The sequence below is a fragment of the Desmodus rotundus genome, chromosome 5 (genome assembly GCF_022682495.2).
Source record: "Desmodus rotundus isolate HL8 chromosome 5, HLdesRot8A.1, whole genome shotgun sequence".
NCBI lineage: Eukaryota > Metazoa > Chordata > Mammalia > Chiroptera > Phyllostomidae > Desmodus > Desmodus rotundus.
In genome coordinates this window covers 54,977,209-54,993,158 of record NC_071391.1, presented here as the reverse complement: position 1 = coordinate 54,993,158, position 15,950 = coordinate 54,977,209, and the positions used below count along the sequence as shown (strand labels likewise).

Genomic DNA, 15,950 nt, shown 5'->3' with positions numbered 1-15,950 from the left:
AAACTCTGAGTGCTTAAGGGAATGTCCTTAACTGTTTAAAAAAGAAAAAAAAAGATAAAGAGCCATCTCAGGATTTTTTTTTTTTTTAAGAAACCTCTTTAGCTCCTGGCTTCACCTTCCCTGTGGGTCTTTCTTTACTGTTCAGTTACAGAGTGCTCTATTCCTGTTTTTAAAACCCTGATTCCAAGGTGGATAAAATTTCCATCTGTTCCCGCTAGCACAGATGAGATAGGAAACGATCACTACTTCAGAGTCAGTATGTTCTTTTTAACTTCCATCATTGCTTTTATGATTATTTAAGACCATCCTTCCTGACCTATTCTTAGTTATCAATATGCAGAAAAAACAAATATCTAACACTTCTGAATTTATATAAATTTAGATTTTTAAAGCTCTGAAAACATTTAATTAGGCTCTTCTGACTTTTGAAAGAGAAAGTTGTGACACATGCTGTTTTAACAGCTCACCTACAGCCTATTTTTATACAGTCTGAAGTGCTTACAGGCTCCCACAGTTAAGACTCCTAAAAACATTTTAGAGAATTCAAATGATTTCATTAGAATGAAATGTCAACAGAATACAAAAAAGAAAGCTGGTCTCCATTACCGTCACTCCAAATATAAAGCTCTGTCCAATGAAGCAAGTTTCAACTGCTTTGGTTAATAGATTCTGAGTTATATCACTATCCAGTGTTCCTGGGATTTCACTAGGATCCTGGATGTATCTATCAGAAAGAAAATAAAACACGTGAAGAAATGAACTTTGAAATTTTAATTTGCCCCCAAATCAGAAGATGTGAACAATTAGTTTGAAAATGCAGCATGAACCTTCTGAGTTACACATTTAGGCATTTCTTCCCTCTAGTTCCCCACAGCTAGAGAGACAGAAACAACCGGTCAAGTATAAATTGAGCAGATGCCTGCCTCGCCATCAGGCCCAGCAATTCTTCTAAAAGGAGCAGTGGAAGCAGTGCTGGGATCTCTAGCCCTTCTCCTCAAAGCAGAGGGGAGTCTTCCCTCTCCCCTGGCAATCCTGGTCGCGGTCCCTCTGCTGTCCTTTGTTCAAATGAGTTTGCTCTGCACAGGAAGGAGATGGACATTTCTTCTGTCGAGGATTGTGGGAGGAGGAGAGAAGGCCGAAGGGGAGGAAAAGCTTCAGGGGCCTATACAGACCCTCGCACTCTCAGGCCATCATCACGCAGGGCAAACCGTGCTGGCGAAGTGGTCGTGCAACTGAGAGAAGGGACGGAGTTCCCACTGCCGATGTGCCAATGTTCCCACAGACGGCTCCTGCCCCAGGGACTTTAGCCGCTTGAGTGTTAACCTCAGTTTGGATAATCCACCAGTTTGAAACAATTTTGCTTTCTCATTCTACGTTCTCTAACTTGGATTAGAGTTTTGTAATTTAATATTCTAATTACAGCTTAGTTGGCCCAAATAAAAGGAGCCTGGCTTAACATTATCACAATTCATATACAGGAAATAAACTTTCTTGATTATCTTTTAAAGTAACTGACAATCTGAGGTTGAGTGGTCATCTTTTTACCAAATACACATTACCTTAAAAACACATTATCTTCAGCCTTGACTGCTATGGCTCAGTGGATTAGGCACTGCCCTGCAAAATAGGTTGGGCATTGTCCTATAAACCAAAAGGTCGCAGTTTTGGTTCTTGGTTGGGACACATGCCTGGGTTGAGCCTGGTCCTCTGTTGGGGGTGTGCTAGAGGCAACTGATAGATGTTTCTCTCCCTTTCCTTCTCCCTCCCTTCCTCTCTCTCTAAAAATAAATAAAATCTTTAAAAAAGAAACCCTACACATATCTTCAAATTCTATTAATATACTAAAGTAAAGGAGTAGCTAGGAAAAAGAATGCTTTAAATAACCTTACCTGTGTAAATCAGTGGCTGCAAGACCAAAAAATGTATCTAAGCAGCTTCCAAAAACAGTAACGGCAAATAATTTGTTTGATTCTGCAACTTTTATGGAAAGCTTGTATCTGTAACTGGCATTTTCAGCTTCACCAGTAGAACCGCATTTTGGACAATTAGACCTGGGAAAGTGGAAGAAAAAATAGAAATGCTCATTAAATTTTTTTATATGATGAAAAAACAAATTTGGAAAAATAAAAATTAAAAATAACATTATATGTATAAATGTTCCTATACAACTTACATTCTTCTTAAACTATTTCATACCAGTCTCTTTTGAATTTATTCATAGCAGCTACCTTCGCCGACTTAAGCAGTGCCAACTGACAGAAAAGTGAAGGAAAACTGTGTGTGTGTGCACATGCGCGTGCACATGGGGGGATCGTGGGGAGACAGAAAGATGTTCTTACGTGGTAGCTAAATCACAAACAAAGGGAGGCATGCTGTAGTCTGGGGCTGGGGAGGTGTGGAAACTAAATATAATGAAGTAAATACCACACCAACAGAAGGCCTGAAAATTGATGTTTATCTTCTATTAAAGAATAATAATCTTGAAACAGTTAATAAAAACTTAAATACAGAGTGCCCAGTTACAGTTTTCTCACCATTATAAGAATAACTTAACTTTCTTTAATTTATTGGAATATACTAAGAATTTATCAGATTACAAAAAGTTAGGTACAAATCATCTTATTTAACTTGTTTTTAAGGCAATGTATAATTACGGCCAGTGTCCTTCTGGTAAAACTATGTATCAAGTATAAGTAACTCTACTGTCATGTACTAAATGTCTGGTCTGGAGACAGTTACTAAATACCTTAAACCTTGATTTCCTCATTTGTAAAATTCAAGGTTGAAGAAGGATAAAAGGACATAAAGTAAAAGAAAAGAAAGAAATGATCTATCGCAGATCTCGCCAATTAATAAGTGTTAGTCTGCTTCTCTTATAATCTTATCCAAATCTGCTAGAGTTTGTGCTGTAGTTTGGCCATAATGATAGCTTCTTTAAAAGTTATGTATAAATAAAACATTCAAGTGTAATGTAAAATTCTTAGCAAATCTTAGATTAGTTAATAGGCATCAGCATTATGCAGTTTATAAATATTTGCAACATACGTTATTTCATTATTATAGGTAAGCAAGGCCATTTATTCACATTTACATATGGAGCAATTGGGGTAAATTTTTGCCCAAGGTGACAAGAGTTAGTGAACTTCATGACCCAAATCCGAGGCTTTGGATTTCTAGCCAGGAGATTTTTCTTGTACGATGTCTTATGATATCTATAAGAACAATAAGATTAGTAATGAACTGTCTTGCAAATAGTATCAATGATAGTCTAACAAAAATTAGGTTTACTAGTATGGATGCATATGAACACTAAATCATATAGTTTCTTCTTCTTATTTTTTAATTCTAACCCAAGGATATGTTTTTATTGATTTGAGAGAGAGAGGGAGGGGGGAGAGAGAAAAATATCAATGTGAGAGAGTGACATTGGTCGGTTGCCTCCCATTCACATCCCATACACATGAGTGGGGCTCAGGCCCGCAGCCTAGGTTGTGCCTGGACCAGGAATTGAACCTGCAATCTATTTGGTAAAAGGGACAGTGCTCCAACCAACTGAACCACCCGGCCAAAGCTAAATTATATATAGTTTTATATAATATTTGTATAATGAAGATATTTGTGTATACAGTTTTCTTTAATCCTTTGGGAATAAGGCTGGATTGAAATAAATGTTAGTATGGAGTAACACACATCAGAGCTTGAACTTTTTAAAAAATCTCCACGGGAGGATATGTTTTTTGATTTTAGAGAGACAAGAAGGGGAAGGGAGGGAGAGGGAGGGAGGGAGGAAGGGAAAAAGAGAAAGGAAGAAAGAGACAGAGAAAGAGAGAGAAACACGGATGTGAGAAAGAAACATCAATCGGTTGCCTCCCATAAGTGCTCTGATCTGGGATGAACCTGTACCCAGTTTTTGGGGGTTTTTTTTGGTGTATGGGGTGATGCTCTAACCAATTGAACCACCGGGCCAGGGCCAGGGCTTGAACTTTGACACGCATACTAATCACCTGGGATCTTGTTAAAATGAAGATGCTGATTCAGTAAGTCTGGGTCAAGGCCCAAGGCCATGCATTCCTAACAAGCTCCCAGGTGATATGGATGCAGCTGCTCCCCTGACCACATATTGGGAAGCAAGGGTAGAGACAACACATTCAAATTATAATTCTGATTTAACTTTTAGAAACACCCTTATTTCCAAAATGTCATTTGTTATAGAATAGCAGTTTTCAAACTGTATATTCTTAAAAATTATTGAGAAAAACCAGAGGTTTTGCTTATGTAATTTCTACTTATATTCTAAACCGATTATGAGAAATTAAATGAAAAAAATGAAAATTAATCAATCTAAAAAGTGTTTATTAGTTCATTAAAAATAAAGAGACCCATTGCAGGGTTAACAAAAAGAACACAGCTTTATGAAAAATAGTGTTCCAAAAAACATTAGTGACAAGAGTGGCACTGTTTTATATTTTGCAAATCTCTTTAATGTTTGGCTTAATAAAGACAGCTGAATTCTCCTATTTCCTTTTCTGCTCGGTCTGTGGTGATACCACATGTCACGCAGTCTCTCCAAAACTCCACTGTGCACTCACAAGAGAATGAGAGCGGAAAGGGAGATAATGCCTTAGGGTTATGAAAGTGGTTTTGATCTCAAAAAGCCTCTGAAAAGATCTAAAATAGTACCTGAAATTGGCTACTTTTTTTTTGTGATACCACTTAAAACAGCAAGTTTCATTTGTTTACTTTTCTAGTGTAGCTACAGATATTCCTGAAGTAGGAGCAGTGGTGATTAGTGGTTGCTTTGGTCTTGAAAGTCTCTGAAAATCTGATGACAGCAATGGACTCTCCCCCAGAAAAATGCACACGTAACCAGGACACTCGGCACTTAACATATTTTGGGGACTGGTGGATTCATATACATCTGTAGAGTATCCACAGACCCCAGGTTAAGAATACCTAGTCTAGATAATCAAATATATCCCTTCCAAATTTATAGTCCCATATTAAATTCAATGTATACAATGTAATAAAAAATATATTTTAAAAAATGTATATTTAATGGAAGCAACTCAAGAGCCCATCAATACAGTAGATTAAAAAAGCTGTGGTGGCAAAATATACATGGGGCAAATGTAGGTTTACAATGGTAACACAAACAAATAACATAATAAATAGTAAACAATAAATAATAACACAAGAATAAACTCTGTGTTTCATGTACTTTTGCCAACCTACTTTGCCAACACCATATAATGGAACACTGCTTGGCCACACAAAGGAATGAAATCCATTTGTGACAACATGGATGGACCTAGAGGGTATGATGCTAAGTGAAAGAGGCCAGAGAGAGACAAATGCCAGATGATTTCACTTACATGTGGAATCTAAAGAACAATATAAATGAGCAAAACAAACAGGAACAGACTCAGATACAGAGAACAGACTGATGGTAGCCAGAGGGGAGGAAGGTTGGGGGACTGGTTGAAAAAAGGTGAAAGGATTAAGAAGTACAAATTGGTAGTTACAAAATAGTCACAGGAATGTGAAATACAGCACAGGAAATACAGTCAATAATACTGTAGTAATTCTGTAGGGTGCCAGATGGGTCCTGGAAATACCAGAGGGAACACTTGGTAAAGTATATGATTGTCTAGCCACTATACCATACACCTGAAACTCTGACACGACTACAAAATAATACTGATTGTAAACTGTAATTGAAAGCTAAAATTAAAAAAATCTATCTTTGGCCCTGGCTGGGCAGCTCAGTTGGTTAAAGCATTGGCCCAATACACCAGGTTGTAGGTTATATCCCTGGTGCGGGCACATACAAGAATCAACCAATGAAGGCATGAATAAGCAGAACAACAAAAATCGATGTTTCTCTCTCTCTCTCTCTCTCCCTTCTCTGTGCTCTCTAAAATCAGTAAGTTAAAAAAATACATATGTTTAAGGCTTTACATATCACTTTCTCCCAAGAGGAGAAAACTATGCCTGATGTCTGTGAAATTCAGTTTGACTTGTGTAAGTAAGTGACATAAACATTGTGGGTGGTTGAGGGGGCAGGAGGGATAGGAGAGAGGATGGGTAGATAGTCTCTGAGCTATGATTCACATTTTAAAACAGCAAAATAAAGTTCTTAGTATCAGAGAGAGATTTCTAGACTAAAGAAGCAATGCGTCCCATTAAGTTACCTAGAAGGGCAAATCACATCTGTTTGGGCTGGGAGGATAACTTATCTAAATAAATAAGTACCATTCCTTGCTCATAATTTTTGGAAGAGTATGCACATACATACACATCATAAAAATAAAGTTAATTTGGTCTTTCATATGAAAAGATTATCATATTCATAGGCAGGTATAAATAGAGGTATATACACACTTATGTATGTAAACATGATAGTCTTATATGAATGATCAAAAAATTTCTATATATATATATATATTTCTTATATTTGTATGTCTATGTGTCTGCATCTTTATATACATCATGGAACCTTTCAAATGAAATCCTGGAACCCTCATACGAGGATGAGAATGGAGCTCTTGCTGAAACTAAGGTGGGGGCCCAGAGCTCATCCTACTTGCCAGCACCGTCCAATACTCCCTCTCAGTTCCCACCTCCCTCCAGGAGCACGGAGCCCTAAGGCTCTGCAGAACATAACGTGAAAACCACCACTGCTCCAAATCCTAGAGGTTAAAAAAAAAAAATTGTTGAGCCCATCAAATAGGAAACCAAACACCTATTACGGTTGTTATTGATAAGGATTTGGAGTTCAAAGAAAATCTTTAGGCGGCAGTCTTTTTGCTCTTCGGTGTCTCCAAAATCTTCTGCAAAGGCTGGAGTACGGGACTCCTCTGCCACAAACTTGCGGTGCTGTGGCAGTGGGGACATCTAAGTGGGGGATTTCTGCTTCCTGCACAGGCTTGCACCTCACTTGTATTTCCTCTCTCACGCTTACAGGCTTTACTTGTACCTTTTGGAGACTAGGATTATCCGAGAGAAGCACTTTTGACATGAAGGGTAGATGAAACTTGAATTATGGAGAGCAAGAACCGAGGCAAGAAGAAATTTTCTTCTTCTCTTCATGTGCTCACACGGTGGCCTGCAAAACAGAACAGTCGCTGGGTGACGGCAAATCTTTAGCTGTAGGTGCACAACTCATTTCTGGGGAAAGCCTCTTCACCTCCACTGCAGGGCCGACAGATGTCTGTTGCAGTAAATGTCCATGTACTGGAAAAGTAATTTTCTTTTCACGCTTAATTAAAAGTGTTAATACAAAGAACATACATTTTAAAATAGAACAGTTCAAACAAACATTCTGTCTCTGAACAAATACTCCATCTTAATAATTCAGGAAAATTGTCATTTAGCTTCTTTCACATCTTTATAGGAAAACCTACACAGAATCTATTTCTACCATTAATAGGAGAGAATTGAACTTACAGGATTCTTTTAAAGAACCTAAATTGGTGGAAAATGGTCTTTCTAGCTAAAAAATTAACTTTTTTTGATCTCAGTGCACACATTTTTTTACACAGTTTTAAAGACAATTCATATTTTGCAAAAAGAGAAAGCAAAATGTTATATGATAAAAGGAGAGTTCAAAGTGCTTTAAAGAGATAAAACATATCAGATAAGTAAAACAATGAAATAGCAATATTCTACTCTTATAAAAATTGTAAATGTTGTTCTGTTTACCAACATTTAAAAATTGACTAGCTTAAATATAGTATAAGATAAATGTATTATTATACATGCTCACGATAAAATTATATCAATATGTTCCCATTGTACACTCATGGCAAAAGTTTTCAGTTTCTGAATCTCAGTGGAACTGTTTCTGAGACTGGCACCTGCAAATTTTGACAAAATTGAAGTCACAGATTAAAAATCATAACAGAAACTTTCAGGCATAGCTGTTCACTGGATACTGAGAAACTTAGAAACGCGACGAAGGAAGGGAGATCCTGAAGTGATACTAACCCTGTCAATCAAAATGACATTTCTGTGAAAGTAAAATCTTGCCACCTAAACAATAAGATGGAAACTTACAAAGATGAAAGATAAGCAGGTTTATAGAAATCATTGTGTTACATTATTAAAGGGAGCATAGAAAAAAGCTCTTACTGCCTAATTCTTTGTCGTTATCCTTATTTTTGGATCCTTAAATATGTAAGATTAGTAAGGTTGTACCAAATGCAGGTACGTAGTCCTAGATTCGGTTTGCATTCTAGGCCACGTGGCAATCTCTAAGGACAAGGTAGAGAAGATGACAGAGGATCGAGGCGCAGGCAGAAAGAAGGGTCACAGGAAAAAGCACCTGCCCTCTGCACCCCCTCTCAACTCCAGTTTAGGGGAGCGTGTAACATGATACTACCTGGGAGCTAGGGGAGATAAAATAGGCCAAAGCTCCCTCCTAAAAATGTCATCTCTAACCTGCTTAAAATCCTGCTACTAGAACAAAGCCTCAATCCCTAACAATGGCCTCTGAGGCCCTGGGTCATTTAGCTCTTACTACTTGACCTCACCTTGATCACTGCACTTCAAGCCTCAAATACACCAAAAGATTTCCCTTCTCAGGCTTTGGAGCTTCCTTTCTCTGTGCCTAACAGGTTCTTCCCTGTGTTCTTCAAATAGCTGCTTTCAGTTTTTAACTCTAATGTCACCCCCTTCAGAGAACCCCACTTTATCTCAGGTGGACCTTAGTGTCTATGATACACATCACCCATTTTACTTCCTCATCGCATTAACCATGCTCGTGATGGAAGCAGTCACAAGCATGCACACCCCCTGTATATGCACCTGCTTACTTATATTTGCTTGTTCTTCCCACGCCAGTCTGACAGTGTCATGAAGACAGGGCCTGGTCTATCCTGTGCTCGACTGTACCGCTAGTGCTTAGCACGTAGTAAGTTCTCTATGAATATCCAGTGAATAAATGAAAAACTGTAAGCAGAATTAGGCAATTTAAGAAAATTTTTATAACAGAGTAGGTAAATGCTGTGTAATAGGATTTTCCTCCTTTTCATTGAAAGCCCCTTTAAAAAACCTTTCTGTTTTAAGAAAAAGAATAGCTTTTCTTGTTTCCCACATCTTATACCACTGTATATAGTCTTCCCACGTTTTCTTTGTCACTTCTATTCCATTTGGTTTTATTCTCCCTAGTGCCTTTTCTCTTGATTCTCTCCTCGTTGTTCTTCATGTGCTAACAATTTGTGTTAGAGAAGGCACCAAAGTAATCCGAGTTGTGTTCCCTGTTCCCTCCTCCACCCCCAGCCATCCCCCTACCACAGTAAGTTTCACATTTCTTTGCTTTTTTCCACTCTTCCTTCTGTCTACAATGTTCTCACTCTCCTGGCTAATGCTTATTCTTCTTTAAACTTCTTTCAGGGGTCTTTTTCACCAAGAAGCTTTCCCAGGTTAAGTGACCCTACTTTTTAATTTATCACGTACCAAATTACAGCTAATGTGTTTAATAACTGTTTTTTGGGAACCAGAGTAAAATCTTAGGACCATCTTTTTATATTCCCAGTGCCCAGCTCAAAACTTGACAATCTGAACTTCAGCTATTAACCTTTATCCTGATTTTCAAATTTTCTTTTTTGTCAGTTCTGCCATATACCACTAAATATAAAGCAGCTCTGGCTGGTGTGGCTTGGTGAATTGAGTGCCTGCCTAAGAACGAAAGAGTCGCTGGTTTGATTCCCAGTCAGGGCACATGCCTGGGTTGCAGGCCAGATCCCCAGTTGGGGGCACATGAGAGGCAATCACCACACATTGATGTTTCTCTCCCTCCCTTCCCCTCTCTCTAAAAATAAATAAATAAAATCTTTAAAAAAATATATAAAACACCATTTTACCCAATCACAAAATAATTTTATCTATGTATATACCTTGGAGTGCACAGAGTAGTTTCATATTAGTACCTTATTAAAATGTATTCTAATTATTATTTACAATTTATCCTCATTTCCAATTTACTTTCTTGAGATCATGTGAGCTGGGGCTATCTTATTCATGACTCTAAAATAAAATTTTATATTGTACATTGGCATTCATCAAATCATATTCTTCAAAAAACTGTCATCAAATTAAAACTTTAGGGAAGGATTAAACTGGTATGATGACTAGGACACTGTGCCAAGTGTTGTGGGGAAATTTAAAAAATAAGACACTTCCTGTCCTAAAATGTTCAGTTTATTTGGGCAGACAACTTACCAATAAATGAAAAACATATAAACAGAAATATTTGGGAATTAATTCCTAAACTAATTGTACAAGAACTAATTGCTGTATTTTTGAAGGAAGTTTGCTTATATTGTCTTTAAGGGTTTACTGCCCTCTACTGGATAAAATAAGTATGTCCAGAAAACTATAACTGGCAAATTTGAGAACTGACACTAAAAAGGTCATTAAAGAAATATTTTTACTATTTGTGTTTCACCTGGTAAACCCCAGAAAATTGCAAAAAACATCCCATTCATTGTCTGGTGGACACAAATGCAATAATATCCTTTCAGAATTTAGTGTTAGTTATTCCCTTTGGTGTTTTTGTAGTATTTCCTTAACCATACTTGTCACCTAGTTTGCTTTGTCTCTCCTGCTTGACTTGCAGCATAGTGAATCCATGTTTGACGGTACCTAAATGAAGTACCAGGAATGAGTAAATACTACAGCTGGGCAAACACAATGATAGACTTGAGAACAATTTCATATGTGGTATTTCTCGCATTATATCTTCTTGATTTCATTAGGAAAGATGGTGATATAGAATTACATAAACCACACATGAAATTTCACTGAAATTAGCCCTGGCTGGTGCGGCTCAGTGGATTGAGCACTGGCCTGGGAACCAAAGGGTTGCCGGTTCAATTCCCAGCGCAGGGCACATGCCTGGGTTGCGGGTCAAGTCCCCAGTTGGGGGGTGCAGGAGAGGCAACCACACATTGATGTTTCTCTCCCTCTCTTTCTTCCTCCCTTCCCCTCTCCCTAAAAACAAATAAATAAAATCTTTAAAAATTTTCAAGTGCAATTGTGGTGAATTCTAGAAGGAAAATGAACATAATACTATGAGAAAGTATAACATGGGGACTTATCTATAGTCTTAGCTTGTGAGTATGGGGAGAGACAGAGGAAGATAGGGAAATGTAACCTTTCTTTAAAGAATATTTTCAGAGTTGTCAGATTAGAATTAATTTTTTATTTCCTTTATATTTTTAAAATATTTTCTAAATTACTTTTATAATTAGGAAATTAAAAAATATATAGTGAAAATACTAGGTAGGGAAATTAGCAACAACATACAAAGAAACCTGGGGTCCTCCCAATCTCTCACACTTAAAAGTAGAAACAGGGGGGCTGAGATGGAGACAGAGGCAGAACAGTGTAAATGTTAGGGTAGGTTGGTGGGAACTAATTAGGGCCCCGGGTATCGTTTTGAAGGCCCAGAGATTGCCCCCAAGTCAATGTCTAGGAATGAAGACTCTGATAAGCTTATACTTATGTGTGGTCTAGTCGGAAATACTAAAGTATATTTTTAATTTAATAGAGAATACTACTGAATACTTTATTTCTCTCTTTCTAGTGAAGCCATATGGGGAGCTAAACTATCATCAAAGATGCGTTAGTAATTTACCGTGGAAAATTACCTCCACGGAGAAGGGATACATCTTAGACTCATATTTTCCTTTGCGTATAACTACACATTACACCAAATTACAAGGCTGCTTAAGGAAGGGGTGTTAGGTGAATAAAAAATTTAATGGAATCAGGCTAATTCAGCTGTTGCAGCCTTTTTACATTAGAGATTATTTTGTCAATGTGCCCAAATATATAAGCTCCTTGCTCACCACCCCCACTTCCCATGTTCATACTAGCCAAGTAGTTCTCAAATTTTAGCACGCATCGCAATCACTTGGAGGGCTTGAAAAACCACCAATTGCTGGGCCCCGACTCTAGGGCTTCATTCAGCAAGTCTGGGATGAGGGCCCGAGAATCTGTATGTTTCCAGGTAATGCCTATATGTTGCATGCACTTAAAAACTGCTGGCCCAGCCACTGGGGCTGCATGATGGTAAACAGCACTTCCGATTAATTTGGTTATGGTTAAATCATAAAGCCTGAGAGCATTTTATCTCTTTCAGAATACTTTGTAATTCTTTGCTCTAATGTGTTATCTGGTGACTTTTCAGCTTAACTCTATCACCAAATTCTTAGAAGTCACCTTAACAGTGTATGAACAACCTTGCCTGCATGGAAAACCTCTTATTTGTAGCTATATGATTTGGTTAAAAGGTTAATTGGGGTCACAATAAAAAAAAAGTCTTGACTATCACAGACATGACTAGCATTAACAGCTCTGCTTCCCCAACAGGGACCTCTGTGCCCCCCACCATCAGTATGAAAGCACCAGAGAAATAGGACTCAGTTTTGATTTGTTAGTAATTAATGTAAAACATTAATTTTATACAAAACAAATGCAAATATATCATGCAGTAGAATGCAAAACTTATATGAATTTTAAAGTTAAAGCTGAAGACTTCAAAGTCTCTTTTTTGTTTGTTTGCTTTTGGCAGGCTTGTATGACAAGCTCCCAAATTTCAAGGGTCCGAGTTGGATTGTCTCTCTCACATCAGGAGCCTAGAGTGGAAAGTTTTTAAGAACTACTTTATGGAAAATATGAATCTAATGGAGAATGATATGATTCATCAGATTGTTTAAAATGTTATTTCCCACTAAGGAAACATCGTGACAAATAACCATACAAGTAACAAAAAAATATAGTCACAGCCTTTCCTTTTTTATTGAACCTGGACTTAAAATACATTAATCTGCACCAATGGTAGTGTTGATTTAGGAAGCATGTCAACGAGTGAGAAGCATAGTCTAACCTGGGAGATAAGACACCCTGCATCCATATTACAACTATATACTGAGCTGTCTCAGAAAATTTCCTGACACTTAGTCTGTCTTCCCACTACCAAAATAATCAGTTCTCCTGGAGACAAGAGTTATTTGGAGAACTTCAGACACAGTTAATCAGTAGATTGAACATATCTCTTTACAAACTGAAATTCTGGCAACATTTAGAAACTGCTGTAAATTGCACCTTACGAAACAGACAACATAGGTCCTTCTCTGTAGTTAACTTTCTAGAGGAAAAAGATGAGATTAAAACCTAGCAGCTTCTAAAGGCAATGTGGTGTCCCGGATTGGATCTTGGAACAGAAAAAGGACATCGGTAGAAAAACTGGTGAAATGCAAATACAGCCTGGACTTTAGGTAATAGTAATTTACCAATGTAGGTTTCTTAATTTGACAGATGTACCATGGTAATATATGATTAACAGTAGGGGAAACTGGGTGAGGGATAGACGGAAACTCCCTGTGCTATCTTTGTAACATTTCTGTAAATAGAAACAATTCCAAAATACAACATTAAAAATATTTTAAAACCGTTGCCTTCTGTGAAATATTTGTTGATTTGCTGCCAAGTCCCCAAAGAATTCTTAACTGCTTGAGGCATGCTTAGAGGCTCCAAATTTTCCCCTTTGCTGCTCAAGCTAGATATTTGGGATGCCTTGTTCATTTATCATTAATACGTTTATTATATTTTAGATATTTGATCTAGTTCTATCTATACATTTTAAGTCAGGTACCCATTTTTAAAAACCATTTTCCTCAACTTTTCATTTTTTTCTTTGTATTAAAATAAGCAGTTTGCAGAGACTTCCTCTCACATAATCAAAAAATGACCAGGTGGGAAAAGATAAGTTAAACGCCACCATAATTTGGATTAAGGTACGTAACATTCCGAGTTTCTTTTCAACAAACAAAATATAACACTGGTTCCAGGAAACACTGGATCTTTTCAATTCAATGTCAGGCCATGAAAAGAAGAAATCACAATGTGAGATAATTTCTTGAATCCAATCATTTTAGTAGATTAGCCCTCTTTTTTAACAGTGATCTTTGCATTTCTATAAAATTTAGGGAGAATTAACATCAGTGTACGTGTGCACTGCCCAAATCTAAGGGCTGACATCTCCGACAGCGGGGTGTGGTCCTCATTGCTGGCAGAGCAGACAAGCGTTCTGCCCTAAGGAGGTGTGTTTCCTTGAATCTCTCTGAAAAGGCGGTGAACCTTAGACAGAGCAACGTCAGTGAACACTGAGAAGTAAAGATGCACAGTCATGAGAAACCAGTAACATTTCATAAGTTTATATGACTTGAGAAGTACTGATGTCTGGGTGTGTGTGGGGTCAGCTGGGTCAATTTGGTCAAAATGGTTTAAATTTAGATAAGAAAATCTCATACAATGATCATATTTTGCCATATATAACATGTACTTTTGCCCAAATTTTTGAGGGAAAAATAAGGATGAGTATTATACATGGGTAGTACTAATCCAGCATCTATATAAATGGTTTTAATTTTTTATTTATGCTTATGCATTGAAAATGTAACTCTAGAAAGCAATAAAGATATCTGTATGCAAAATAACACCCTGGAATAAGATAATAGGTTTTGTTGAACTTGCAAGGAAAGCAGTTTCAGTTGAATTTCCTTTCAGAAATGAAAGAACAATGTATTTTAAGCCATTTGATAAGACAGATGATGTCAATTGTTATCCACTTGATAAGATAGGTGGTGCCGACTTCATTAGCACAGGGTGAACAGCGTGACATTTCTCTTCACATTTTAGGCGGGAGACATTATTGGAAAATACCTTGGAAAATGTCAAAATGCTTTTCATATACTGTAAGCTTTACGCTAAAAGTTATTAAATATGCTAAAAAGCATGGCAACAGAGCTGCCAAGAGACAATTTGGAACTCCTCCCACAGAGAGTGCCATCAGATTGTGGGGCAATAGGAAGACAGCTTCTTCAGATGACAAGACAGAAGAAGGCAGTGCGAGGAAACCTCCAAAGTGGCTGGAGGTGGAGCAGGAGGTGAAGAACTGGATTCTGGGGCAGAGTCAAACTGTGATCTCTGTTTCGACCAAGATGACACAAGAAGGTAAAAGGACTGCAGGAGAAAAAAACATTGACGATTTCTCAGGGACACCCACAACTTTATGAAGAGAGAAGGTTTGAGCATGAGACATGAACGAAACTTGCCCACAAACTTCCAGCAGCCTATGAGATCAAGCTTTGGCATTTCATTCTTATGTTATAAATCTTCGAAAGACAACTTCGAGCTGTCCCAAATCGCCAATATGGTGAGGTCCCACTCACATTGGATGTGCCATCCAACAGAACTGTGGACATCAAAGGAGCAAAGACCGAGGCTGTTTAAACGAGTGGTCAGGAGAAAACACATTTCACTGTTGTTCAAGCCTGTTGTGCAGATGGGACAAAGCTACCACCTATGATCATCTTTAAAAGAAAAATGTTTCTGAAAGAAGATTCCAAGTGGACTTATTGTCCACGTGCATGAAAAAGGATGGATGAATGAAGACAGCATGAAAATCTGGTTTGACAAAGTCTGGTCAGGAAGGCCTGGAGGATCACTTCAAAGCCCATGTTACACGAAGTGCAAAAGCAATCGCAGGGAACTTGAAAACCCAACTTGCTGTGATACCTAGTGGGCCAACCAGCTGACGGCAACCTCTTGGTGTGTCAGTCAACAAGCCCTTCAAGGCACTAATGACAGAAGAGTGGATGCAGTCAGCTGGTAATGACTTAACTCCTACAGGCAGAATCAGAGAGCATCCACTGCCCAGGTTTGTGACTGGGTCCTAAGGTCATGGACCGGTGTCAAGAAGGAGGTGGTGTGAAATCATTTAAAAAATGCAGCATCAGCAACGCTACGGATGGAACTGAGGATGACAAAATTTACCAGATGGGAGAGTGACTCTTCAGAAGACACTGGTAATGTAGAAATCGAAGAGGATGATACTTCTGATACTGACAGTGACAAAGAGTTCTTGGCCTTCTATGATGCAC

General features: G+C 37.9%; 1 protein-coding gene across 2 annotated transcripts in view; it reads right to left on the bottom strand.

Annotated features, from left to right (window-relative positions):
• LOC112315958 (DNA damage-induced apoptosis suppressor protein) overlaps positions 1-15,950 on the bottom strand; it is a 43,859-nt gene that overhangs the window by 3,713 nt on the left and 24,196 nt on the right. For both annotated transcript variants that reach the window (XM_024572614.3, XM_053924706.2), the window contains 3 exons: positions 6,977-7,105; positions 1,890-2,051; positions 607-724 (listed from right to left, as the gene is read on the bottom strand). In XM_024572614.3, the coding sequence (XP_024428382.2) occupies positions 607-724; positions 1,890-2,051; positions 6,977-7,105 (409 nt within the window). The remainder of the gene's footprint in view (positions 1-606; positions 725-1,889; positions 2,052-6,976; positions 7,106-15,950) is intronic.